Genomic DNA, 26,074 nt, shown 5'->3' on the forward strand with positions numbered 1-26,074 from the left:
CTGACAGCAGAGCAGTGAAAATATCTCAGGAAGCAGAATCAGATTCATAAATGTCCTAAGCACCCTACAGAGCTATATTTTCCTTCTAGTCCTTGTCAGTTCTAAAGTCTCTGTGGTTTATGGCAAAAATGAGAGTGGCATAGACTTTCCAATGTAAATATGATTTTGTCCTTCAAGAGACAGAATGTAATTTTATTGCTGGAATTAAAACCTAGATATGGAATTCAATAGTATATGAATTACTCTAAAAAAGAAGCCATTAAGAACTACTACTGGTCCCATCGCCAGATCTCAGTGCAGACATCTGAAGCCCATGAGAATTGAATCCTCTATACACAAGGCCAGCAATGCTTACTTATCTGAAATTAAGCACCCAAACTGTAGTATATTGGGCTGAAATAGCAGCTATTGGGAAACAAACACTAAGCAGATAAGAAAAGCTTTCTCACAACATTTTTAACTTTCTCAAGACAATTAAAAGCAGTGCTTCTTCTCTCCCACAAGCTGCTGCCCAGCTGCACTGCTTGTTTTTTACATGTCCTGCTTCTTCCTTTCCAGGACTTGTGTCCTTTGCCAGACTAACAGGCATTCAGAGGAGTGGTATAAGGACACAGGTAAAAGAAGTAGCTTTAAAAAAATATTTTATATTACAGTAATGATTAATATATTGAGCTAATCATAAGGATAAGTGGACTAATTATAAGAACATTGCTGTTATTATTTTGTCTGTATTTTAGGACAAGAAAATTTTAAAAGAGTTCAGACTGTTTGTGTGTTTTAGACTAGCAAGGTAGATTACTTCAGGCAACACATTTGGGATAAAGCACCCATGTTACCTTATCCCAACTTATGTTGCCATATATTGCACATCCCCCAAATTTTGTTGTTGTATCAGTAGAATGGTATTTCAATAAACTTTTTCTGACCTTTTCTTTTTAAAGTATTTTACAATCTGTTTCTAAAAGGAGTAAATTCCATTGGCCTCATGAAGCCTGAGTCTGATGTAACTCCATCAAAATCTGTGGAGTTTCCCTGGCATCAAAACTGCAGTAATTTAGGAATTACTCACGCTTTGAATTTCTTGGATTTTGCCAGTAGGAACTTGGAACTAGCAACTCAAAAATTACTTTTAATTGCATCCAGAGATCCCCATTTACTTTCAAAGATACAATCTTCATCGTCACATACTCTGAACCAGCACACTTGCATTCATGTTTAGAAGCTTAATTATGCATCAATTACATGGGGGAATTTTAAATGAGATTTGCTGTTCCTTTTGTTTCATGGATTTGACTAAAACATTTTGTTTATTTTGGTGTCACTCTCATAGCTGGCATGATTGGTTTATCTGATGACTAATTTTATTTGACTCCAGCCAGACACATACTGCCAACATCTCAACAAAGGGCTCTTTTGGAAAGGGTTTATAGCGTTTCAGTTCACTCTAACTATTAAACACTTGATGAAAATGTCCATTGACTCCTAACAGCTGCCTGGTAATGATATAGCCTTAAAAACTGAGCTTAACCAGCTCTTCCTCTTGATTAGCCTTTTTGCCCACTGTAACTACTTCTCCACCAGTCCGGGATTTGTGGAGGACCTTTCAAGAAGTGAAGCATCTTTAACAAGGGAAGCAAGGGATAATTTGAATTTGTGTGCACACATGAGCACAGAGAGTATGTTTTATGTAAACGCTTGATCAAAGGAATACATGGCTGGCTGTTTTTGGAACAGCTGGCACTACCTCTTGTGTGAGTGAGATGCCAGGTCTCAGCAAATGCCTGTCAGAGACATGCTTTCCATACTCACACCCGTCACCACACTATAGCTAAAGAAGAACAAGGATTTCAGTGGCGTACCTGGGCTGTGGGGAAAGAGGGGGTGACAAGGCTTTGCACATCAGGGAGAGTCTGAGTCCTGGTGAGATAAAGGTGTATTCAGTGAAGACTGAATGATGTGGGATGAAGAGGGGCTCCTTGATCTGAGGTGACAATTTAAAGGCTACAGTGTTTTGCCCCTGCAGCAGCTCTTGGTGAAAGTGTTGCTCCCTTCAGGCACAGACTAGGAGAGATGTGAAACATGGCAAAATTAGCTGCAGAAGGAGAGAAGGAAATTGCCTTCCATATGCACTCAGGTTTGGATTGAAAGTTCTAGGAATTAATTACATCCACCCGATCTGAGGTACGGGGATCCACCTGCAGGCGTCTTCTGAGTCAGGATAGGATTCATTTGAATCCTGCCCAGTATGTGCATACTTTCACTAACCATCCACCTACTTTACTGTCAATTGGCATGTCTAGATCGCTCCTCTGACCTGCTGTAGACATATTACAGAAGGAGACAGGATTCCCTGTTCCTGTTGACTATAAGGGGATAACAGGGTGATTAGCTAACACACAATATTTTACATCACTGTTGTTTAAATTGGTCTGGGATAAATCCTAAACCTCTGCTTAAGATCCAGTGCTACAATTTTAGCACCTCATCTATATCCAGCTTCAGGTGCCTGATGAACCAGGACAACATTTCCCAGACAGGAAGAAAGGAGAACTGTAGGACCCATACCATCCAAGATTCTTGTATGTGATAGAAGGAGGATACAGCTTGAGTACAGCTTGAGTACTTCAAGGAGTTTGGCTTATATTGTCTTTCCCTGCCCCCTGGGCCCCCCTTCTGTTTTGGACTCTTTCAGATATGCTAGGAGAATATTGTTTGTCAGTAAAACTAGCACAAAGAAGTGAAATAGGATGAGTGTGAGTTTGCCACCTTTGTTTAGGGCTGTAGATCTCTCAGCAACATCTAGGCCAAATCATGGACAACGAATGTGGTACACAGAGCTCAGTGCTTGACAATCACAGAGCAAAACGCCCATTCCAAATTCAGAAAAAAAGTAGGAAATACTTATTTTAAAAGTGCAAGAGTATTTCCTACCAACTGGTTTTTGCAGATCAGAAGTTCACTAAAAGACCTTTGTAAACCAAAGGCTACTGACAAGTGGGCATTAGATACTTTATAAATTTATTTTCTGAATCATGGCTTTCCACCTTAACAGGCTGCAAGGAGGAGTCCCGGAGAGAGGAGATGAGGACATCAAGGGGCACATTTCACTTCTGGCAGCTAGAACTGAACATGGGGTATAAGGCTGAGCTGATTCAGGTATCACAAATATCACAGGTAATGGAGGTAATCACAGAGTGAAACAACTGCAGAGTAACAAAAGTAAGCTAAGGGTTAGAGGCAGGCTGTCCGTAGACAGACAAGAAAGGCAGTTGCTTTTAGGGGAGAATGATAAAACTGCTAATTTTTAATTCTTTGTGGTAATCCAGTCTCACCATTTCCTGTAGTATTACCACTGGACATGGGGAACTGGTTATACTCTTCCTGTTTGCAGCCACTTATTACGTACTTGAAGACTATCTCTGTGCCTACAGCTAGTCTACTCTTTTTTAGACTAAACAGTTTCAATTCTCCCAGTCGTTCTTCATAGGTCATGTTTCATAAACTTGAGGGATTCTAGATGCTTTTATCTGTGTGCCTTTTCCAAGTGTTCTGCATCATGCTTCAAGTGTAGTACCCAAAGTGGACACACAACAGCAGCAGAGGCTTTGCTTGGGCCAACCAGAAGCCATCTCACATCTTACAGACAAACTAATTTTAAAAAGGCTTGTTGTTTGTTTTTTTCTTTTGTGAAACAGTGTATACAATGTGTATGCATTGACTGATTTCAACTGAGAGGATCCTGGATATTGGATTGATCCCTGCTGGTCCATCTACATAGCCCCCATAGCTGACCGGAAGCTTGAGGGAATTCCTTTTCTGCTGAGTTTCCAGTTAGCTATTTAGAAAGAAGGTAGATGTTTTGAGGCAAAGGAGAGGATAGATTATAAAAATTTAAGGTTACCTAAGTAACTACCAGGTCAGACACAGCACTGACCTAATTTATGATCCTGTCTCTGTAGCGGCATGAAGGAGACAGTAAGGCGGCAGGGATGTTGAGGGAAAAGGAAAACAAAAAGAAATAAATCCATTTCAAAAATACTGCTGTTGGTAGAATTGAGTGAAAGCAGATGTAACACAGTGAACTTTAGACCCTGAAGTAATGTTATTCCTTTCACTTACTCAGAAAAGTGAGCAATGCCAGTGAAAAAAATCTCTGGCTCTAAAATCCACTTTGAATGACTACTGCATAATAGAAATAACTCTTGGTTGGGAGCAGACTTTTCCTCATAATTCCTTTTTCTTTTAAAGATCTTCTCAGGAGTCTTTCAGGTCTTAAATACATTTCTTTGCTTCCTAGTTCCTGTCCCTTGTTCAGCAGTGCTTTCTCTTCAAGTATTAAGGACTATAACCATGCGCTGTGAGTGTGTATGAGCAAGGGGGCACAACATGGATCTCTGTTGCTAGATAAAGATTTTTGAGATTATCCAAGGTTTGAAACTGTAAAGAACAGGTGGTTGAAAGCACTCAGAGTCCTTAGACAAGAGCTCTCACTCATTCTGTTGCTTAAACTGCTACAAGTTTTTTGAAATCATCTAATTTCTCCCAGATGAGTGGGTAGACTTTGCTGAAATTGAGAACTTGGGTCCAATCCCTCTTGTACTAAAAGTGATGGCCAAATTGTCACCATTTGGTCAAGGCAGGGCCTGGCACCTCACAAGCTCATTTTCTGCTTTCCTAATGATCTGATGTGTTTTGGACGGCTGCATTCCCTGTATTTTTTTCATGAGCCCTCTTCCTGCCCCACGACCCAGCTGTTGTACACCAGACTTGCTTTCCTTGTCTGCAAGGGTTTTATCTCCTTGCAAACTGTTCCCAGGAGAAAGCCATTCCTATCTCCCTGACTGTCCTCTCACTGGGTTGTATCTGAGTCTTGCACATATAGACCTTGCTGATAGGTGAAAATCTTATCAGCTGGCCCTGACAACCTGTCATGTCCTGTGCTGCCTTGAGCTTGCCCTTAGGCCTCTGCAGTAACCAGAGCAATCAGCACACTGCAGCACAAGTAGTGAGTGACCTTAGGAAGCACTCAAACATTTGCATATTACTGCATACAAAAAAATAATAATAAAAATCAGTGGGATGTGGAGTGGTGTGGAGTACCTCTTATCAACAGGCTCCACAAAAGCTCCTTCATTTGTTTATAAGGAACTGCAGACCAGAGATGCCTGAATTTGCAGACAGGAAGGGTGAGGGGGGAAAACACCTTCACTTGTTTTCTCCTTTGAACAACAACATTTCTCTTAACCTCAACCAAAGAAGGTAGTGAAGCCACTTGGCAAACAGACTTGAGTCAAGTACCTTGGCTGGAAATGTTGGCTTGTTTCTGTTAACACATATTCTGCTCCATGTGTGCCGAGGGGAGAGATGGGAAGGAGTCACCACACAGTGTAGCCGTCCCTCTCGCAGCCCACTGCACCCCTCAGACACGTCTGGGCAGCAGTTTGCCTGCAGACAGGCACTGCAACCTGCTGGCTTCAGCTGCCACCTCTCCTTCTACCTCCTTCCCTGGTCTGCAAAGCACAGCCCCTCAAGAGAGACCACCACCACCAGCCAGGGCAGGGGGGCTTTACTGCTCTGAAGGAAGTTAGCTGAGCCATGGGTTGGGGGTGTCTGCACCCTCAGTGAAGCCCAGGCCAAAGTATGGCTATGGCAGTGCAGGGTGTCCTGGCCATGGAGGGAATCAGAGCTTTGAGGTACAAAGGCACTGACACTTGAAAATGCTGCATTTCTGTGAAGAACTGAGTTTCTAGGGACAATATTAAATAGGCATGATATTGGAGGTTTTGCAGTAGCCACTGAGTAAAACAAAATTACGTGTGGCATGAAGATGTTGAAAGGTGGTGTAAGTTAAATTGTCTATTGCATTAATTTTGCTGGATTATAGTTGTATCATCTGTTTCGTAAGGTGGAACATTTCCATTAAAATATTATATGGAAAAGCCAGATGCCATTAATGATTAATTAGTTAGTTAGTTAGTTAGTTACCTCTTTTCCCCACTTTGTCAGATAACTATTTCTGTAATTATCCAAAGGTGGCTGACTCAGAGCCCAGTATGTGATGTGATGTTTGCTGGGGTGGGATGCCGGCCTGGGGCAGCTCGGGCACGTGGCGAGCTTGCAGTGGAGAAGCTGTTCATACATCCTGAGAGTCCTGTTCTCCTGATCACCCAATAAACACCGCACAGGGATATGGACAGGGAGTTACTTTCACTCTTTCTCACTGGCTGGGGTTTGGTTTCTGCTTTTGCAGCTTACAGGATGAAATATCAATAGAAAGGCTTTTATGTGACATTCTGTGTTATTGTTTAGAAATTCATTTGTGAAGAAGGAAAAGGCAGTCTCCAAACAACATAAGATTTTGGCAGATTTCCATCTACAGAGGAAACTTAGACCTTCTGACTTCTCGTTTCCTTTGGAAATATGGTTCAGTGCGTGTTGCCCTGAATATGAGCCCTAGACACATTTTTGTTTCTGATTGGTGTCTGCAGAAGAGTAGCCTCACATCTTAGCTGGATAACAAAGTAATAGAGAATATAAAAATTGTTAGAGTGGACCTGGTAGAAAACCATTATATATTATTATGAAAGCACATGAATGAGAATCTTCAAGTATTCAGTTTTGCTTCTCATTTTGACTGTCAGGTTATGCAATTGTACTCTTTTAAACACCAGTAGAGTCTGTATGGTTAACTTTTTGGGGGGCTAGAACTAAAAATTTGGAGTAAAATAATCTTATAAAATAATACTAGTGACATATCCTTCTGATGGTGTACAGTTTTAAAATCTAGCACAGGGAAGCCTTGATTATAGAAAACTGTTCAATAGTACAACATAGCTCAGGATGTGGAGTTTAAAAAGTCTATCTTTAAACAGGTTAATTCTCAGGAGGTGTTTTACTAGAGCTCGGTTAATTACCTCCAGACTAACACACATTTTCTTTAGAAAAGCTAACAGTAAAAAAGAAACATAACTGCCAAAGGAATGTGTCAGTAGACTTGGGCATCGTCTTTAGAAGTGTTTGATACCTCTGCTTTTTTAACTGTTTCAGGTAATTTTTTAGAAATGTAAGTGGCACAAGGTATTTAAGGGGAAATAGAAATGAAATGTTCGAAGGGGACTTTGCATGTAGCTGAATTTCAGCATGTGCTTTGCCAAACTGAAAATATAAATGTTTTCCATTCAGCAACTGAGAAGTGCTCTGGCACTTAAGGATGTCCTACAGTAAGGCACAGACATCTGGGGTGATGTGCTCTCTCCTGTTTTAGGAAATGCATCCCTGAAGAGGAAAGTCATACAGGAGACCCAGGCTTCAATGTCATCTGTAGAGAGAATATTGGATGGATTATAGGAATCTACTGGGCACAGCCAGAGATTCCTCACAGTACTGACACCAGGACTGAGTCAATAATAAATACCCTGAAAGTGTGGGGTTCTGAAGCCCCAAGTTGCCCTAGGCAGCACCTCTGCTCCAAGCATTTGATTTAGTTTGAGTCAATGAAACACCAAAGAGCATACATCAACCAGCCTCTAAACCAGCACAGAGCTCCATGGCACCCACTCCAGAGAAGGCTTATAAGGATAACCAGACACTGCAGGACTTGATGCATGCGGGATGTGGGGAGCAATCCCATGTGCACATCTCTAACAAAATGGCTGTGCTCATCTGGCATCTTGCTTTACACTGCAAAGCTACGTGTAAGTACTATGAGAGATGGGGTAACACGCATTGGGGGATTTAATACCCCTATTGACTGTGGAGTGATTTTCTCTACCAATGGGCATGTGACTCTTACTTGCCTAGCCAACTCCGTGTAGCAACCATAAGAGAGATTTTTATGTACATATATTTTTCCCTACATTTCCCCATACTTATTCTCAAGGTATTTGCTTAGCTTCTCTCCTCTGCCTTGCACCTCTCCATGATGGAAAACTAAATATTTAAGAGCTTAAATCTCAGCAGTGTGAATTTCAAAATCACCAGCTTTAATGATTTACAAATTCAGCACTTCAGTCTCCTTCTCTTACCCTCTGCCTATCACAGCTGGTTTTGCCAGGTGTCCTTTCCCCTCCTGCTGCAGGGACTTGTGAAAATTAAATGGATTGTATCTCTGAACTTTGAATGAAGCTCTGGTTGTAGCATGACTGCTAAAAAGATAAGAAGAGATACACTGGCCTTTGGCTCCTCAACATATGCCAGAGGAAAGCTCCCCTCACCCACCTCAGTGCTCACAAGGCAGACCAGGGTACAAAACCTGTTTTAACAGAGATATTTTAAGACATTGGCTGCATACCAATTACTGCTGAGTCCTATTCATTTTTGCTGTATGCTCTCTGCTGCTATGTAGCAGTAATCAAAGAAAGCTAAAAGCAAAGTGGAGATAACTATCTATCCTGATGTGAGTATTAGAAGATGAAAGAGCTTTGTTATTAATGCCCCAATAACAAGCTTTGCATTCCTGTCCTTGCACCAGCTGCATGGGAACTGCTGCACCACATCAACAAACAGCAGCACTTTCCACCTTTCACATTTCCTCAGTGATTTTCTCAAATGGGTGGCAAAAATCACAAAGATGAGTGAAAAGAAGCAAAAGCAACATTACTCTTGTCTAGATACCAGATCTAGACAAAAGTGAAAAAAATCTCAGCACTGTAACCTCCGTCCTTGTGCAGTGAGAAGACAAAAGGCTCAGAGCACAAAAAGAGGATTGCAGAGATGCTGTCAAATTGCCAGGTGTAAATGAGCTAAAAAGGAGGACTGGTCTGCAAGGTCTTGTGTCTTCCTGTAACCCTGAAGATTTTAAAGCAGGGTCAGAATCTGTGCTTTGTAACCTACCATCAGATTCTCCAAAACTGACAGCAGTCTGTGGAGGCTCCACCCTCAGTGTTTTCCATCTGGCCCCATGCAGTCTAGACCTAGTTCTTGGACACCCTTTCGGTATCTTTCTGGCTGCATATCCCCCAGTAGGCACATCTCTTTCCAGTCTGCCCACAGCTCTGGACTGCTCTGTTCAAGTAATTGGCCAGAGCCAGACAGTCTTCACAGTAAACAGCAGTAAACAGTGATTCATTGTGGTTTAGATTCATGGATTTTCAGAGTGTACAGATTAAAATCTTGGAATCAAAGACCTCAAACAGAAGACAGTATATGGCAGCAGGAATCCTTGAAAACCTCGAAATCTTTAACCTATATGTCAACTCTGAGATCCACAAATCCAGGTTTCACAAAGTTGTTCTGCCTCTGGGAGGTTTCTTGGGCTCTGGATGCTTCCTCTGGAACTTACCGTCCCATGAAAGCCCTGGATTTTGTGCTGTATCTACCACAAAGCTGTTGCTGGAGCTCCTTGTGGGAAAAACCTCTTGGATACATGGGAGTTAGCCACCTCCTTCAGTTCATATCTGTTCTGCCAGGGGCTACTTCGTGAATGGCTCTGCTGCATATGAATCAATTCCCTTTCTTACTTGAAACCAGCCTAATAATAAGGCACAGTATGTCTCTGACTAGCTACTACCTAGGCTGAACTGTTTAATTTACTTATGCATTAATTTTTGGGGTGGGGGCAGTGAGATGCAATATAACAGACTCCAAAAGTATTTGCTGTACACAGTCATGACATTTCATGACCTCTAGTGCATTACCAGCCTCCTCTAGGAGCCAAGCGTGCTTTAGGCTATCTTGTTTGAGTGGAGAGCAGACTCAGTCATCTAATGTCAGAAGAGAGGCCATGAGCTTGGAAATAACCTGCTACAATGGAGAGGGAACCTGTGAGAGTGGAGAACCTTTCATTACCAAGATTTGACATCCTATTCTTACGCATGTACAAAAGACCCCTTGCTGAAATCAGCATTTCAATCAGTCCAAACAGTGATCCTTCTGCCTGCTGAAAAATGGAGAGTACTTTAAGAAATTAAGCCATGGGAATTAAGCCATTAAAAGAAGTCTGAGAGGAGTTCTGTCTATGTCTCATGGACACCTTTCCCAAATTTGAGATATTGATCCTAGTGTATATTTCCTTTCATACTGACACAAGTTTGCCAATGCTGTTCTGACTTTGGTTTTCTAAGTCACCAAATGGATGCTGTACTCACCAGGCAGAAAAGCTTAACAGAGGGGTGGCTCAGCCTAAGAACACAAATCAATCATACCTCCCTTCAGTTTGCACTGTTCCTAGAAGGATTTGGTTGCTACAGGAAGGTTCTTTGGCACCGTTTTCCTCTAACCTTAATATTGGATCTCACAATCTGGTTTTGGCTGGAATAGAGTTACTTTTCTTCCTAGTAGCTGGTACAGTGCTGTGTTCTGGATTCAGAATGAGAATAATGTTGATAACACGATGATGTTGTAGTTGTGGCTAAGTAGTGCTTACCCTAGGTCAAGGACTTTTCCATTTCCCATGCTTTGCCAGTGAGGAAGTGCACAAGAAGCTGGGAGAAAGCAGAGCTGATCCAAAATAGCCAAAGGGACATTCCATACCACAGACCATCATGTTCAGCATATAAACTGGGGGGCATTATCTGGGAGGGACTGATTACTGCTCAGAGATGAGCTGGGCATCAGTCAGCGGGCGGTGAGCATTTGTACTGTACATCACTTCTTTGTCTGGGGTTTTATTCCTCTCTCTTTTTCCTATTGTTATTATCGTTACTGCTATTATTATTGTTATTGTTATATTTTGTTTTATTTCAATTATTAAATTTTTCCTACCTCAGCCTACGGGTTTTACTTTTTCCCAATTCTCCTCCCCATCCCCCCGAGGCTGTTTGGGGAGTGAGCGACCAGCTGCAAATCACGACCCCCGTCCCTTTGACTACGGGGATCATCCTTCAGCAGAGTCCCCTGTGGCTGACCATCAGCCAGAAGAAAGCCTTCCCGGTGATTTCTCCCTTCCTGATGATAGCTGAAGCCACTAACCCCTGGCTGACGGCCCGGCCCCCTCTCTTGCGACCTCCAGAAGCGCTGCTGCTTGCCCGGGCTCTGGGTACAGTTAAACCTCTCCTCTCCTGCGGCTGCTCCCCCGGGGGAAGCCGGGGCGAGGCACGCCGCCTTTCCAGGGAGCTTGGGAGCCGGCTGTCCCCAGCCGGGCGGGGCGGCACCAGCCCCGGGCACGGCCGGCGCTTCACCGGGGCCGCTCCTGCAGCACCATGGAGAGAGGAGCGGGGCCGCCTCCCGCCGGGCCCAGCGGGCCGGAGCGGGCCGGGGCAGCGGGCAGGGCATGGGGGGCTGTCAAGCAGCGGGGAGCAGGAGCACAGTCTCTGTGCCCAGCCCTCATGCAGCCTGAACCCCTGCAAGCCCACTTAGGGTGGTGCTGGCCGCTGCGGGATCTAGCACTAAGTGCCCTCCTCTTAGGCCTTGGCTGCTATGTGTATATCTGGCTGGCTCGTCAACTCGCACCACTCAAATGGATAGTGCATTTTCCCTGGCAGTCTCATGTCAGTCCTTTCTTGCTCAAGGTTGAATTCTCTGGGAAAGTTGCTAGCGTCACCTTGAAGCCCAACTGGAATTGCTCTCCACACCCTGGTGAACCCAAATGGTGTTTGACTGCGCAAGGCTGTTCTGGGTACAGGTGCTGCAACAGCAGTTGTCTTGTATCAACTTCCTTCCACTGCTTAGTTGCATTGCAGTGGCAGTGTCATAAAAAGCAGCTCTGAATCTGTTTGCTGATGTGACCCAGAACGGCTGGGCGTTGCCTGTTCTGTATTGGCTACCCTCAAGAAAGCACTATTTGCCCCATCAGGCTCTGCCAAAACAGGCACTGACAAGTTGCCAGCAGGGGATCTGAGGCTCAAAAAAGAAAAGGTTCAAGGAAGAAGATTTCTCCTAGTTTCTGGTACACCTCCCTGAACTCATGGCATGGAAAACCTAAACATACAGAGGAGTCATGATGCAGTGCTGTAGGCAAGGCATGCAAAATGCCAAACTAACTTTTTGAAGAATGTAGATACAAAAATGCTGCTAGCAAGGATTTTCTTGCTATTTTCAAAGTCCGTGAGAGACTTTTCTCTCTCACAGAAGAGGTAGCAGGGAATGTAAACAACCAAGCCACCTGCAACCTTGAAAAGTCTTGTTTATGGTATAGTAGAAAAATATTTTGACAATGGATGTTTTAGGATTTTAGCCAATCACCCCAAGAGGTGGCTGATCCTTTGTCCAGTTAGACTACGAAGAAAAAAGTCTATAAAAGAGTTTGTAAAATAATTAAATAAATCAATCAATCTTGCTGCACAATTCCTGCCTGCTGGATCTTCCCTCCTCCTCCTCCCTATGGCTGCGGGACACGGTGATATACCCTAGGGCCTAGGCCCACGGTAATAGAAGAAGCTAGCAGCTGTCCTGACAGACTGAGGAAGTGTTGTAGGAAAGAGATGTGGACACAGCTCAGTTGGCTAGTTACAATTCTGTATTTTATGTGAAAGAAACAGCTGTCTGTAACATCACCAAAGTCAAAATAACTAAATAAAGTGTCTAAGCCATTCTAGATAGCTAATAGACCGTTCTTGGATAGTTCTGTGATGGTAAAAATTCAAAATTATATACATGAGAGGAATGAGAAGAGAGGTTAGCTACTGCCTGTGGAGCACTGGGGAATTAGCAGGCGGCAGAGTGGGTGGAAACTCTGCTGTAAAAAGTCAGTATCTTTCTGGAGTTCCAGACTTTCAGTTGTCAGGCTCACACTTTGAAGGATCTTTGTGGATCTTTCTTACTGATAAGGACTGAGTGGCTAATCATAGGTTACTGATCTTGAAACAATATTGTCTCACTGCTAATTTTAATTACTGGCATTTATTGACTGTGTGAGTTTATGCTTGTGAGTAAGGGTCCCTTGGTTTTAATCATACAATTTCCATGTGTGTATCTGATGCTCTGATAACCATAACCAGGTTAACTGAAGAGACAATGTTCCCAGATAATATTTAGCTTGAAGCTTGTTGTATTTGTGTCAGATCTGATGAATGACTTCGTTGCATACTTTTCCCAAAGCAGTAGATTTAATAAAAGATACTGCTTATTCCCATAAACATTGCCTTAAATGACTGCAGCTACAATGCTTTTACTGTTTAGGAACTCCCTCTAAGATCTTTCATCTGAATGTTTCAGTCATTGCAGCAGAGCACACTGTGGTTGTACACGTGAACGGACATGTACATTTGGCAACAGCCCAGCCAGCTTTGGATACCATGAGCAGTGTGGCCCTGCTAACCCAGACTTCCAGAAACATGAACCCCTCAGCAACTGTACCTGGGCTGGGTTGCAGAAGCGGAGCTCTCACTGCCTTGGCTATGCTCCTATCAGCACGACTAGTCCTTGAGCTGAAAGTCACTTCTGGTAAATATCTACATACTGCCTGTGACTGCAGGGTAATCCTGCTCAGAGAAAGGCCTCTGGAATCTGGGTTTGTTTGTTGTGAAAAACAGAAAAAAAACCCCCTAAAACTTCATAGACCCCATTTATAAGCCTCTCCTGCAAAATCCTCACAAAAATTGCAATTAAACCTTTAACAATCAAATGAATCTGCTTTGGAGTAGAAGTGACTAACTACACTAACCTAATACTGTTACTGCTAGTGTTGCTGTTACTGCTAATACTTTCTGTAGGGTAACCTACAGAAAATGGAAAGATAGGAATGGAATGAGGAACTTGTGTAAGTTGTCTTTGGCTATGGGAAAAACTGCAAATAGATTCCATAAAAAGATGAACGTGCAGAAGAAAAGTTATATTGCCAGCCCTCCCAGGCCTCAGTATGTCAGTTATAATGATACATTGAAGCTCTGAGGACAGAGATGACAGTTCATTACTTCTTTAATCTGAGCATTTTATTGTTTTACAATCTATGACAGAGTGAGAGTACAAAGCCCTTTCCCTGTTGAACTCTTGTTTTCCTTGGATTATCAGGAGTTTATGTTTAGCAGGTTTTCCAAACTGAATACTTCACTCTTTCCCAGTAGTGTTCGTGCTACATGTAACATTACCCTTTGCTGGTGCATGCACTGGCAAGTTAAAATTAGACTTCCTAAATGTCACTACAGCAGCTTGTTACTCTCTTGCTTGAACAAGAGTGTGATACTTTAATTTGTGAGCATCTTGTCTATGTTCCTCTAAAAAACAAATACGCAAAATCTTACTCAGATGCTTAAGTATATATTTAAAGGATGCATGCATAACATGCATATTCTGTTTATTCAAGTTTCAATCAGCCAGTGATCAAAATAATAGTAACAATACAAAGTGGCAAATAGATTACATCTGATTATTCTGAAAGCAGATTTTGTGCTACTAACAATAGCAATAATGGTACTTTCTAGTTACTTGACATTGCTTTAAACAATGCCTGAGAAGAAGAGCTGATTTTCTTTCTTTAAATCTTGGCAGAAATAATACATAAATGGTTATTTTCAAAATATAATATTCGCTTTTCAAAAGTATCTGTGAGTTTCTGTGCCTTTTAAGTAATTTTTGACGAACAGCATTCTTTAACAGAAGTAAAGCTCTTCTTATCCATTCACATCTGTTATGTGATTTGTGATGATTTGAAACAGGGCGTCACAAAACACGTAGAAAAATGATGCTGAATTTTATCTCAAAATCATCTGTATGAGTTGATCTGTATGTCACAGCATGTAGTCTGATGTGTCAGGGGCATGAAAGGCAAAAAAAGGTAAGGATCTGGAACATCCCCCAGCTTCCATGTTTCCATGTATGTGTGAGTCTATGTCTATGTAATATACCATATGGTAACAACCACGCAATGCTACATTTTATATTTCATTCAGTCACTCGCTGTTAATATCTTAACAGAATTGTGCTTTCTGGCTCCCTAAAATACGGGTGTCTTAATGCATTTTTTCCTACTCTAGTCTGACTTCATCTTGCTTGTGTGCTGTCCACCCCAGGGAGAGCAGTACCTCTGCCCAGGCCCTCACGAGTGCTTACACACAGTTTCACTGAAAATACTCTTTTGCTTACTGTCAGAAGGCTTAGCAGCAAATAAAAATCAAACCTCTTCATTTACTGCTTTACACATAGAGAGGAACACAAAACACATTGCACAGCACACTTATGGTCAGCCCCTGTCTCTGAGAAAAGCTGTTTCTGACATAAGGCAAGAAGCCTCCATTTGCTTTTACATTCTGATAGATGGCTTACAAATCCAACACTTTCCATTAAAATGGACATTCTGAAAGAGCACACTTTTCTCTTTAAAATAAAATATTAGCCTGTTGTACAAGCAAGTATATACACTAGCACTTAATTCCCAGTATGAGTATTTGCACAGTATTCATGGATATGGTTATTTGCTCTCTGATTTATTCAGATACTAAAAAGAGCACCGATAGCTGTCACAGACCTCACTATCTTTCCCCTTCCCGCCATCCAGCAAGCAGGACGCTCCTTTTGGCATGGAAATTAGAGCCGCAAGACAGTTTAGTCCATTTCTCTTCTAACAGTGGTTTGATACTGACAGTGTATTACCAGCACTATGTCCAGTATACTTATCACATATTACCAACCACAGAGTAGAGCTTACTGTCTTTCTTGGAATACATATCATTCTTACAAAGCTGTTTCTGATATTCTGCCGAGAAGATCCTTTACTTATATTCATCACAATGCTTTAAACATAATCTCTTGCATGAGCCAAAAGAATCTTTTACTCCTCAGGCTCATGTCCTGCAGTACACATGGCTTTCCATAAGTTCCAGTTAAATTATGCTTCCTTACCTTCTACTTTGAAGATAGTAAGGTGAGGTCTGCAGTGAAAAGCACCCAGTGCGTTGCCAGCACAGTTCATCCAAAGACCCTGGAAGACCCAGGTTGCAGTGATAACAGATGATGCTCGACTAGTGACTTTCCACTCATTTGATGCAGTAGCAGCAATAGCAGCTCCCAGCCCACAGAAACAAAATATGAAAGCTATAATCTGTATTCCCAGCATGTTTCTCTGTAAACCAGGGGCTTACTAATGCCACTGCGTGGAGAGAGAAGTACTTCAGTCACGTGTGTAAGCAAAAAGGCATAACATAAGCAAATTATACTTGAACAAGTTCAGTACCACTTGCTACAGAAAGTTAATGTGGCTGAAAGAAATTGTCATGCTTGAGTGATTTAAGAAAGGCCCTAGGCATTACGAATGTTTAGAAAGAAAGTCAAGGTACAACTTTATAGGAGCTAATTACTAGTACTTACTTACTAATTTCTAATTGTAAAAATTAATTGTTTTCTTTTTTTTTTCAATTAAAGTATTCCAGTTAATGCTTAATTTTTAGTTAATTGGAAACTTACAACCATTTCGTCTAGCAAAATAGGTTCAGAGTCCAAACTGTACAGCGCTATTTAACGGATTACCATAACATTTTAGGAGGATCACACAACACTTGAAAAATAACTCATTGAAAGGCTGTGAAATTAATTCAGGCATAACCAGCCACCATGCAAGCAGCTCTAAAACTGGAGGAGGTAGTGTCTGTGGGTATATTTGTAGAATAGCAAATCTAGAGCAAAAACAGAAACAGCAAGTAGTCCTTGAGCAGTGATGCAGCTGCAGCAGTCAGCAGAAAGAGCCTCATGCAGCCCCCACTGAGATTTTTTCCTTGGTCAGTGAAGAAAATGTACTGCTTCTTACACTCTGCATGAAGTACATAGTGCAGAAACATCTGTCCCACCACTGACTGAGCTCCTGCAACCTCATGCCATGAAGAAACCTCAAAGTATGCAACTGACTTAATAAAATGTCATCTTTAAAGCAGCTGGGACTGACAGCACCACACTGAAACAGCTATTCTAATTCCAGTTCCTGAGTATGCTGTCATTACTGCTGTGGGACCCACACACAATTTTGCAGACATGTGCGGCCTTCCCTCCTTTAAAATTCCAGCTTCCAGCTCTGTTTACACCTTTCCTGATTCTCTGGTAGTTTTGGCCTCCTCACTAAAGAAGGAGCAAACTTTTTCTCTTTGGTGCTAGTGTATGCCATTTGGTGACATGAAATCACCCTGAATATTGAGTGTACACCTTCACTTTTGACGATAACAGTGGTCTATTTTTTTCCCCCTTTGGGTACTTCTAGTGTTGATTCTCCCTGTACAGCTGTGATAAAATGCCATGCTGAACTTTGGCACTGGAGTTTTTCTGTAGACTTTTCACAGCTCTTAGAAGGGTTAAACAAGAATGCTAAAACATCATTAACATTCCATGTAAAGAGCAAGAGGAGTTTCACTGAGACTGTCCTGTCATCTGATATTTCCACTTTAACCAGCCTTCAGCTCAGCACTGAGAAAGAGGACCCAAAAGGATGATTGTACAGGCCAGAAAATTACGCTACAAGAAGGAATTTCTTCTCAGATTAATTAGAAGGCTCACCTCCCACACATCTAGAGTGAATAGAAAATTTTTTATTAACACAGCTTGAAAGACATGGAAAGTGGGTTTGCTACAGAGCATCATTATAATATAGCAGGTTGTTTTAATGTTGAGGACAATATTACACAGGAAGGAAGCAATTTTGCATTGCTGTCAAATAACACAGTAACATTTTTCTTATGCTAGGGGTCAAACTTCATGGAGTCTTTCATACATATTTTCATTGAATTTGAAAGAGGAGAATACAGAAATGGGTCCAGCTTTGAGGCAGATTCCTGAGAGCTGAGATTACTTTTTGTTATATATCTACCACACAAAAAGGTGGGTTTGGGTTCGTTTGTTTGTTTGTCAAAGACGATGCTAATTCACACAGAATACTTGAGAAGACATTTCATTAGGTATCTTTTTTCTTTCTTAAACCTTCCCAGTGACAGTGACATTGGCTGAGCACCCAGAGTAGCTCAAAGACATGTTTTACATCTGATGCTAAATTCAGGCCTTGTTCTGGACTTTCCCTGACTGTTGTTACTGAGAAAAAAACAAACAAACAAACAAACCAAAAAACCAAGCCAACCAAACAGAATGACCAAAAAAACCCCCAAACTCAGAAGCTTTTTATTTGGACTGGAAAAGCAAGGATGACTGTATGCAAACATTCTCCCCTCCCTCCCCACTCTTCTTTTTCACTATTCACAGTAATGTTCCTTATCAACATAGCCTGTGAGGAGATACTCAGGCTCAGCTGAAAAGGGCTGCTTGTCTTTTTCTTAGTGCCCTGGGTCTAAGGCAGAGGTGCCTTCTCAGTAAAACCCTGCTCTTTTAAACTTATTATCTTGCTGTTATCATGGGAAGGGCTCTCACATTTCTATGTCTAAACTGCAATACAAATTCCTAAATCTATTCCCCTTCTCACTATTAGATCATTTTCTACCAAGGTCCCATCCAGTACACACTCATGACTGTCATTCTGGTGGGACACTGAAGGCTGCTTACTTTAGTGGAAAGTGCCTGTAGACACCACTTGAACTGTAGACTACACTTTCATGGCTTAAGGAGGACTTAGTGGTTTCTTGGCCTTTATCTTGATTCTTTTCTAGCGCATGACTGTGGAGTTCATGGTCACAAGCGCTTCACCCTGCATTGTTTCTAGAGAGTTAGTGTGTGAGTGATGAATAAATTAAACAGATACTTAAGTGATAAGAAAGAAGTAAGCAGTCCTGTTTACAACCCTCATTTCTTCTATAAACTGTCAGGAAATAAGTTAATCAGTCATTTAAGAAGTTCAAGGCAAAGTTGAAAGTTAACCTGTTAATGCTGTTTTTCATTTTATCACAACTTTTTCCTCTGTTACTGAACAGACAAAAATTGGAAAACAGCCAGGAGTTTAAGGACTGTTTAAATACGAAGTGGAAAAGCGAAAACATTTTGCTACAGGCCTTTGTCAAACCATTTTCCCCAAACTCCACAAATACACTAATTGATTATGTGACATACTGCTGTCTCTGTTTAACTGAACACTGTGCCAGTAACATACACTATTCCTTTTACTACTATCTTTTAAAATCTGTCCAATTCCAGTTCTTAAATATAGTTGACACCTCTGCAGCAGGGCAAGAATGTTTACACAGGTAAGCTGTAGCTTTCAGTTTGTGAATTCTACTTCAGCCTATGTCAATTGTTGTAAACTTTTAATTGGATGAGTTCCCAATGCTGATATAGATCTGGCTGCTGACTATATATTTCCCTCGTGAAGACAAACACAGCTAGAGCAAACAGTTAGCTAAACTGAACTAGTTGTGGAGAAAGTTATGGTAACATTTAAAAAAAACCAAAAAACTAAGTGTAAATAAATCCTGATATTATCTGGATAAGAGAAAAGAGAGCTCTACAAAGGAGGTACCTAAGGAAACATGGACACAACAATGTATGAGATAAATAATGAGTTATGCCAAAGAAGTTCTCTGCAGAGTGGGTGGACCATGCAAATTGATCCTGAGCACTGCCAGGAAGTTATGAGAGGCCTAAACAACCAGGGAGAAGTTGGACAAGCAGTAAAACTAGAAGTTATAGAGACAGAATTAGTGACTCAACTTCTGGAGAAGTCAAAGAAATGCAAACATTGTACAAAGTTGTGAAGAAATCAAATGCCCAGAGACATCTCTACTAAATTCAGTCAGGCAAGGGATCAGCTGTATGGCAATATGACTGGTCCTATTACACAAACACAAAAAGAGTTTCTGAGAACTGGCAGTGAAGTACGAGATGGTGTTGAAAGAAGGAAGGGTGCACTCCAGATGAGCACCCAGCTCTGCTGTCTCTGCCAGATGCATGCAACCCAGAAACCAAGCAAGCAGGCACAGGCTGAAGGGGCACCACCTAGAGAGAGGAATTTCATGGAAAAATTAAATCACTGGAATTGGGAAAGTTGAGGAAAAAACCAATTTGATAATATACTGTAACAGAAGGGTAACATGAGGTTATAGTGATATGAAACAGTTGCAGTTTGAGATGTTTGCTGTTCACCTTGTTAACCATGAAGTGCTGGGTGACATAAACAGAGAAGGGAAACTCAGTTTTATATTCATCCCAAATTTATTGCTTTTTATTGAGCACTGCAGCCACAATACAATAATATGTTAGTGTTCTGTACTATAGTATCCCATTACTAATAGTAGAGTTTTTATATTCCCATTCCTGTAAATATTCCAGGTCAGGTTCAATGGGACTCTGAGCAATCTGCTCTAATTGAATATGTCCCAGCTCATTACAGAGAGTTTGGACTAGATAAGGACCCTTTAAACTCAAACTATTACATGATTCTATGATACTGCTGTAGAAGAGAAAGAAAAACTTCATATCCTTGTCACTAGGAGAATTGATTTGCAAATATATGGATACAGCAGGTAACACTATTCAGGGTTTACACTAACTTTATACAATTCAGGTATACATGTATTTAGGAAAATACATAACTATATATATATATGTATGTATGTATGTATATATTTATCTAATACCTATGCAGGTACAAACTATGCTTGGTTACATTTTAAAGCATTTTCTGTTACTTGTTTAAAGGACAAATTGCTCACTTGTGCATTATTTACATGAGTACTTCTTGAATATTTGTCTAAGAATGTATGGGATTTTGAACAACTGATTCACATCAGTGTTTGGTGTGGGAATAAAACCACACAGGATTAACTTTGTTTTTCTCATCATGTTCCTTAACTGGGCACTAAAGATAAGAGATGGATTTGAAAATGCTACTTTAGGATGATATATATTATGCTCCTTATTTTATGCTGTTGACACTAGGCACTAGCAAACTTATTTGGATTAAAGACATTTGCTGTCACTAAGTGTATTGTTGCTGTTGGCACTCAACCTAGACTTGCGGAAAGTGGCAAAAAGCCAAAATGGCTTTGTCTACATAAAAATATGAAATGCAAAGAGCTACAATGCAGTGAAGTTAGAATGATAGGACAAATCATGTATTTGATCAGTGCTGAAAGCTGTGGTGAAATTCAAAGTCATCGTGCTTTGCTGAGAATTTCCAAACAGTCATAGATGAAGTGATAGGCTCAATGAAGAGATCATGTTTTTTATAGAATGAATTGATCAAACTCAGCTGCTGTTAGAATAAGCCTATGCTACAGTATACCAATAGCATTACTGGAAGCTGTAGTGTTAGACATGAACAAGCTCCAGGGTGCCATGGTTCAGTGTTTTGAATGATGACAGATGCCAAGGTGATAGATGACACATGCCAAGTTAAAAGATTGCAACACAGATAAAGAAGCAAGGAGGCTGGGAAAGAGGGAAGTAACAGAAATATTGTGATATAAGTGCTACAGACATACACAAACACTGAAGAAAAACAGCACAACGCTGAAAAAATAATTAGTTTGTCATAAAAGTGAACTCAACATTGAGAAAACTTGTGTAAGTGCCCTGAGTGCATTCACATCCACCTTTCCCAGAGGTTTGGCTGCCGGGGCTTAAGGCAAGCTTACAAACTGTGCAGCTGATGGTGCACATCTCCCTTCCTCCACTGGGAAGAGATTCAAAGCCAGCATGGTGCTGTGGAAAAACCATGGCAGGTGTCCCTCTCTGCCCTATGGGATCTGCTTTTAAGCTTGGTCCTCGATGGAGCTACGGTGCCTGCTGCCTGGCAGCCCAGGTTGTCCTGGGCCATGAGCTGCTGATCCAGAGCTGGACCCTGTCCCTGACCTGCTGTCTTGTCTTCCCAGCTTGACCTTGGACCCCAGTGATCACTGGGCTGTGTCTAACACTGGGCACTCTTCCTCCCAGGGCTGTCCCATTTCCTGGATGAGGGCCTGCCCTGCCACCCCCATGGGGAGCCCCAGCTGCCCTCTGGCCAACTCAGGCCACCATGAGCTCCAGCACTGTGGGACCTGGGACCTGCTGACCCTTCCTCTCTGAGTGCAGCACACCTGCCCCGAGTGTTCACTCTCCACACACTCCTCTCCAGCTTGGGCCCAGGTCTTGACCTCCTCAGTGGCATCTGAACACCTCCACCCAGCCCAGAAACTAACCTGGGGCAGCTCCAGTTCCTCCCATGCCCCTGGAGCTCTTCAGGGATGTTCTGAGGCCCTTGCTCCACTGCCTGACCTGGACCGTATACTGATGCCCCAGCAATATCAGCCCAGCTGGCCACTGGGAATGGATATATATCACCTACCCCACTCCAAGCCTGGGAGATGCATGTGTGGATACAATATTGCTGCTAGCAAGAATTTTCTTGCTTCTTCCTAAACCCGTGGGATACTTTTCTCTCTCACGAAGAGATTAGCAGAAGTTCTATAAACTATGAACACCTGCAACCTTGTAGAACTATGTTTATGGTACAGTAGAAAAATATTTTGACAATGGATGTTTAGGATTTCTAGCCAATCCACCCAGGGGGTGGCTGATACTTTGTCCAATTAGCCTATGAAGAAAAAAGTCTATAAAAGAGTTTGTAAAATAATTAAATAAATCAATCTTGCTGCAGAATTCCTCCCTGCTGGATCTCTTTTCTCCTCCCTACCACTGCAGGATACTGTAATGCGCATGGACCCTGGAAACAGTTCCATGGGGACCCCCAGCTTGGCCTGGGACCCATCAGACATTGTCCAGGATCCCCTACCCTACCCTCATGGCCAAGGCATCTCACATCCAACATGTATGACCTCAGGTTTGTGCAAAGCGTGAGAACACTTTTGAGCCAGCAGTGGGCCCAGGTGGCCAAGAAGGCCAACATAATCCTGGCCTGTATCAAAAATAGTGTGGCCAGTAGGACTAGGGAAGTGATTGTCCCTCTGTACTTGGCACTGGTGAAGCCCCACCTCAAGTACTGGGCCCCTCAATTCAGGAAGGACAATAAGGTGCTGGAGCAGGTCCAGAGAAGGACAATGGAGCTGGTGAAGGCTCTAGAATGTTGTAAGAAGAGCGGCTGAGGAAGCTGAGGGTGTTTAGCCTTGAGAAAAGGGGTGACCTTATCACTCTCTACAGATACCAGAAAGGAGGTTGTAGCCAGGTGGGGACCGGCTTGTTCTCCCAGGCAACTAGGGACAGTATGAGAGGAAATGTGCCAGGGGAAGTTCGGGTTGGACATCAGAAAGAACTTCTTGACAGAAAGGGTGGTCAAGCATTGGAATGGTCTGCCCAGGAAGCTGATGGAGTCATTGTCCCCCGAGGTGTTGAAGAAATACCCGGATGTGTAACTTGGTGCCATGATCTAGTTGACAAACGTGGTGGTCAGTCAAGTCTGGACTTGATGATCTTGGAGGTCTTTTCCAATGTTACTGGTTCTATGAGTCTACAACATCCCTTATTGAGGGGTCCATGTCCAGGGCTCATCCCATCCCATGGGAGCTGCTCTGAAGACAAAACTTTGGTTCTGGATCCTTAGAAGAGCCACACACCCCACTGTGATGCAGCTCAGCCTGTACCTGCCTGTGGGCCCTGCTGATCCTGACCCCGATCTGCGCCCATGGGCCAGTGCCTGAGCCTGGCCACAGCCTGTCCCCATCCCTAGGAAGGTGACCAATGCCCAGGACTGGAGCCATTCTGGTGCCCCTGGCTGCCCTTCTCCTGGACATGGGGATGGGAGGGGCCCTGGAAGCCAGGTCCTGCCCTGACACAAAGGAGCCATTATCCAAATGTCAGGGCATTAAGGGCAGAAACCGTGGTAGAACTGAGGAATCACAAACCCCCTCTATGCATAGTTCATGTTATTTAATTGTATTAATAGTTTTGAATGAGTGTATTTAAAAGTACTTGCAAATAACTCTCTCTGAGTACTGTGCCATGTTATTGAGTACAGACAGAGGGAAAACAGCTTGACATGAAGAATATACCTGCAAGAATGTTATAAATTTTGAAGGTCCAACTGTGCCAAAGTAACCCAAACTGCCTAGAATATTGTGACATAATGTAATGAAAATTAATAATGAAAAGAAGCTACTGAATTACTTTCCTAATACCCTGTTTTGCATACCAGAAAAGATTTTTGTGCCTTCCCAGTATTTCATCTGATAATACAGCTCTTTAAAATTGCAACACACAAACACATTGCAAAACTCATTGCACATCTCTTTAGCCTACTTCATAAGGACTGTGGAAGTCACAGCTCTCTTGGCTTCAACCAGCCTGCCATGGTACCAGCCCTCTCGGAGGCTACCACTTCACATGAGATTAAGGCAAGAAGGAAAAAAGTGTTTTTACCCTCCTGTAGCAGGTTCATCTCCCCTCTTCCTTCAAGAATGTGCTTCCATCCATGTTCCATCCTGGTGTAGTAGGGAAGACACCCCTCTGCTTAATTACTACACTTTTTGGGTATCTGCCAGTGTGCAGTTCTCACGACTTTTGCTATGCTGCTAGTCATTCTTTCCATGAAGGCAGTAGAAATTTATCTGCTCATAAGCACACATATGTGCACCTCCCTCTGTCTTAAACAACTGAGATACTGAACATGGTATGCAAGTTCCTGTGAGCAATGCCAACCTCTCCTGCTCACAATAAGCACTTCAATACTGACAAAAGCTAGGTGATATCCCTTAAAGCTGATGCACAAAATACAGAACTATGCCTACACATCCAGGCAGCAATTCCTGTGACCTGCTCATATTTTGAAAGCAGAATTTAGTAGAGTTCAGCACTTTTATGTCACAGAGAAATCATCTTCAATAAGGCCATTTACACATTCGTTGGCCACCATGGACATCCCAAATCCATGACATGTCAGACATACCTCTTGCAAGGCCTAATACTAGGATTCGTATAGGTTCTCCCTGCAATTTCGTTGTGTTGCCTCTGGGAGCAGTGTAAAGTGCTTCATTCTTGTTCTAGCTGTGTTTGCCTCAGACCGTTTCCTCTAGAGCAGCAAAGGACTCTGCCTTCTACTTTTCCTACTCGACTCCTAATAATGCTGCTTACCCTGCCAGAAAGCCCAAACCTAATGTTTCCTACAGCACATATGGATTAGCTTTCAGGTCTGGCTGGTCTTCAGCCTTCCCTTCAATGTGAAATTTTCTGAAGTATTCAAGAAATCCTTCACCTCTTCAGATTTCAGGTAGGAATGCATGCTAGTCTAAGGCGTGATTGAGGGCAGTTGACACTAGTCTCAGGTCATGTCAAACTGAAAGAGCGCCCAGGTTTGTAACACTGGAGAAAGACAGTAATGTCCTGACAGTGTTTCTGAATGTTTTAGCCAACTAAGACCATCATGTTTTCCGAGAGCAGTGAGGTGACTACAGAGATCTGTCTCACATGTGCTTCCAAAAGGACCAGGTGGAAAGCAGATGTGAGAAGCAAAAGGTGGGGCACATCTCTTTGTTTGCTACTACCCAGCTAGACTTAGGCCCAGCAGCTACAGCCCTTTTCTTAAATTCAGCCCTTACTGCTAATTAAAACCACACCCAGGCAGTCCATCAGCCGTGACTCACACACCTGCTGAGAACTACTAACCACATTAATGTCTTCCAAAATTATCAGGAGCTGATAAAGCATGATCAGAGCCCCCCATGGGCTAAATCCAGTTTAATCTGTCTTGTAAAATAAAGCAGATGAATGCAGCTTCAGAATAGCCAAGAAGCTGTTCAATAGGATCTAAGCCCTTCTCAGCTCTCTGTTCATAGCAGGGCAAGCACTGAAGAGGAGGGGAATTAATCACAACACTGCATCTTGCTCATCACTTACTACCTACCTCTCATACGGATTACTAGCTCTTGATATTGCAGCGCCTTAAGGGAAGAAGGAACCCTTAACACATTTCCACCTTTCTGTATGTCACAACACGGGTTAGAGTTCAACAATTTCACCTTTTTAGTATGACTAAAGTCTATCTTTGGAGAAGGCAATTGCTTCTGATTTAATGGATGAACATGTAGCCAGGAATGTGTTACTGAGTCTGCTCCAAGGGCAATTTGCTCAATATCTTAAATGCATCTTCATCAGTCAGTGTCTCTTTTTTTGTTTTATTAAACTGTGTTTTAATATAGGCTACTCTGGAAATGAACCAGGTTGGATGAGATGATCTTTTTAGATCCCTTCCATCCTGGGGTGTTCCATGAAAATAATTTTATACTGGAGTCAGTGTATGCTCTCAATTATGGTTTTCATAATCTAAATGCATTAAGTTCTTTCAGTCTCTTGCATTAAATATTTTCTTGAACTTTCAGATATGTTCTGAGGCTCTTTTTTCTGCATGTTTCAA

At 42.3% G+C, this 26,074-nt stretch overlaps 1 protein-coding gene across 1 annotated transcript in view; it reads right to left on the reverse strand.

Moving 5' to 3' along the window:
• CLDN10 (claudin 10) overlaps window positions 1–15,943 on the reverse strand; it is a 57,934-nt gene extending 41,991 nt beyond the window's left edge. Inside the window, exon 1 of the mRNA XM_042043701.1 lies at window positions 15,715–15,943. Within this exon, the coding sequence (XP_041899635.1) occupies window positions 15,715–15,928 (214 nt within the window). The 5' untranslated portion in view covers window positions 15,929–15,943. The remainder of the gene's footprint in view (window positions 1–15,714) is intronic.
• Between the last annotated feature and the right edge of the window lie 10,131 nt (window positions 15,944–26,074).

Source organism: Corvus kubaryi, unplaced genomic scaffold (genome assembly GCF_017639235.1).
Source record: "Corvus kubaryi isolate FWS band 111438036 unplaced genomic scaffold, C.kubaryi_AGA036_p1.0 133, whole genome shotgun sequence".
Classification (NCBI taxonomy): domain Eukaryota; kingdom Metazoa; phylum Chordata; class Aves; order Passeriformes; family Corvidae; genus Corvus; species Corvus kubaryi.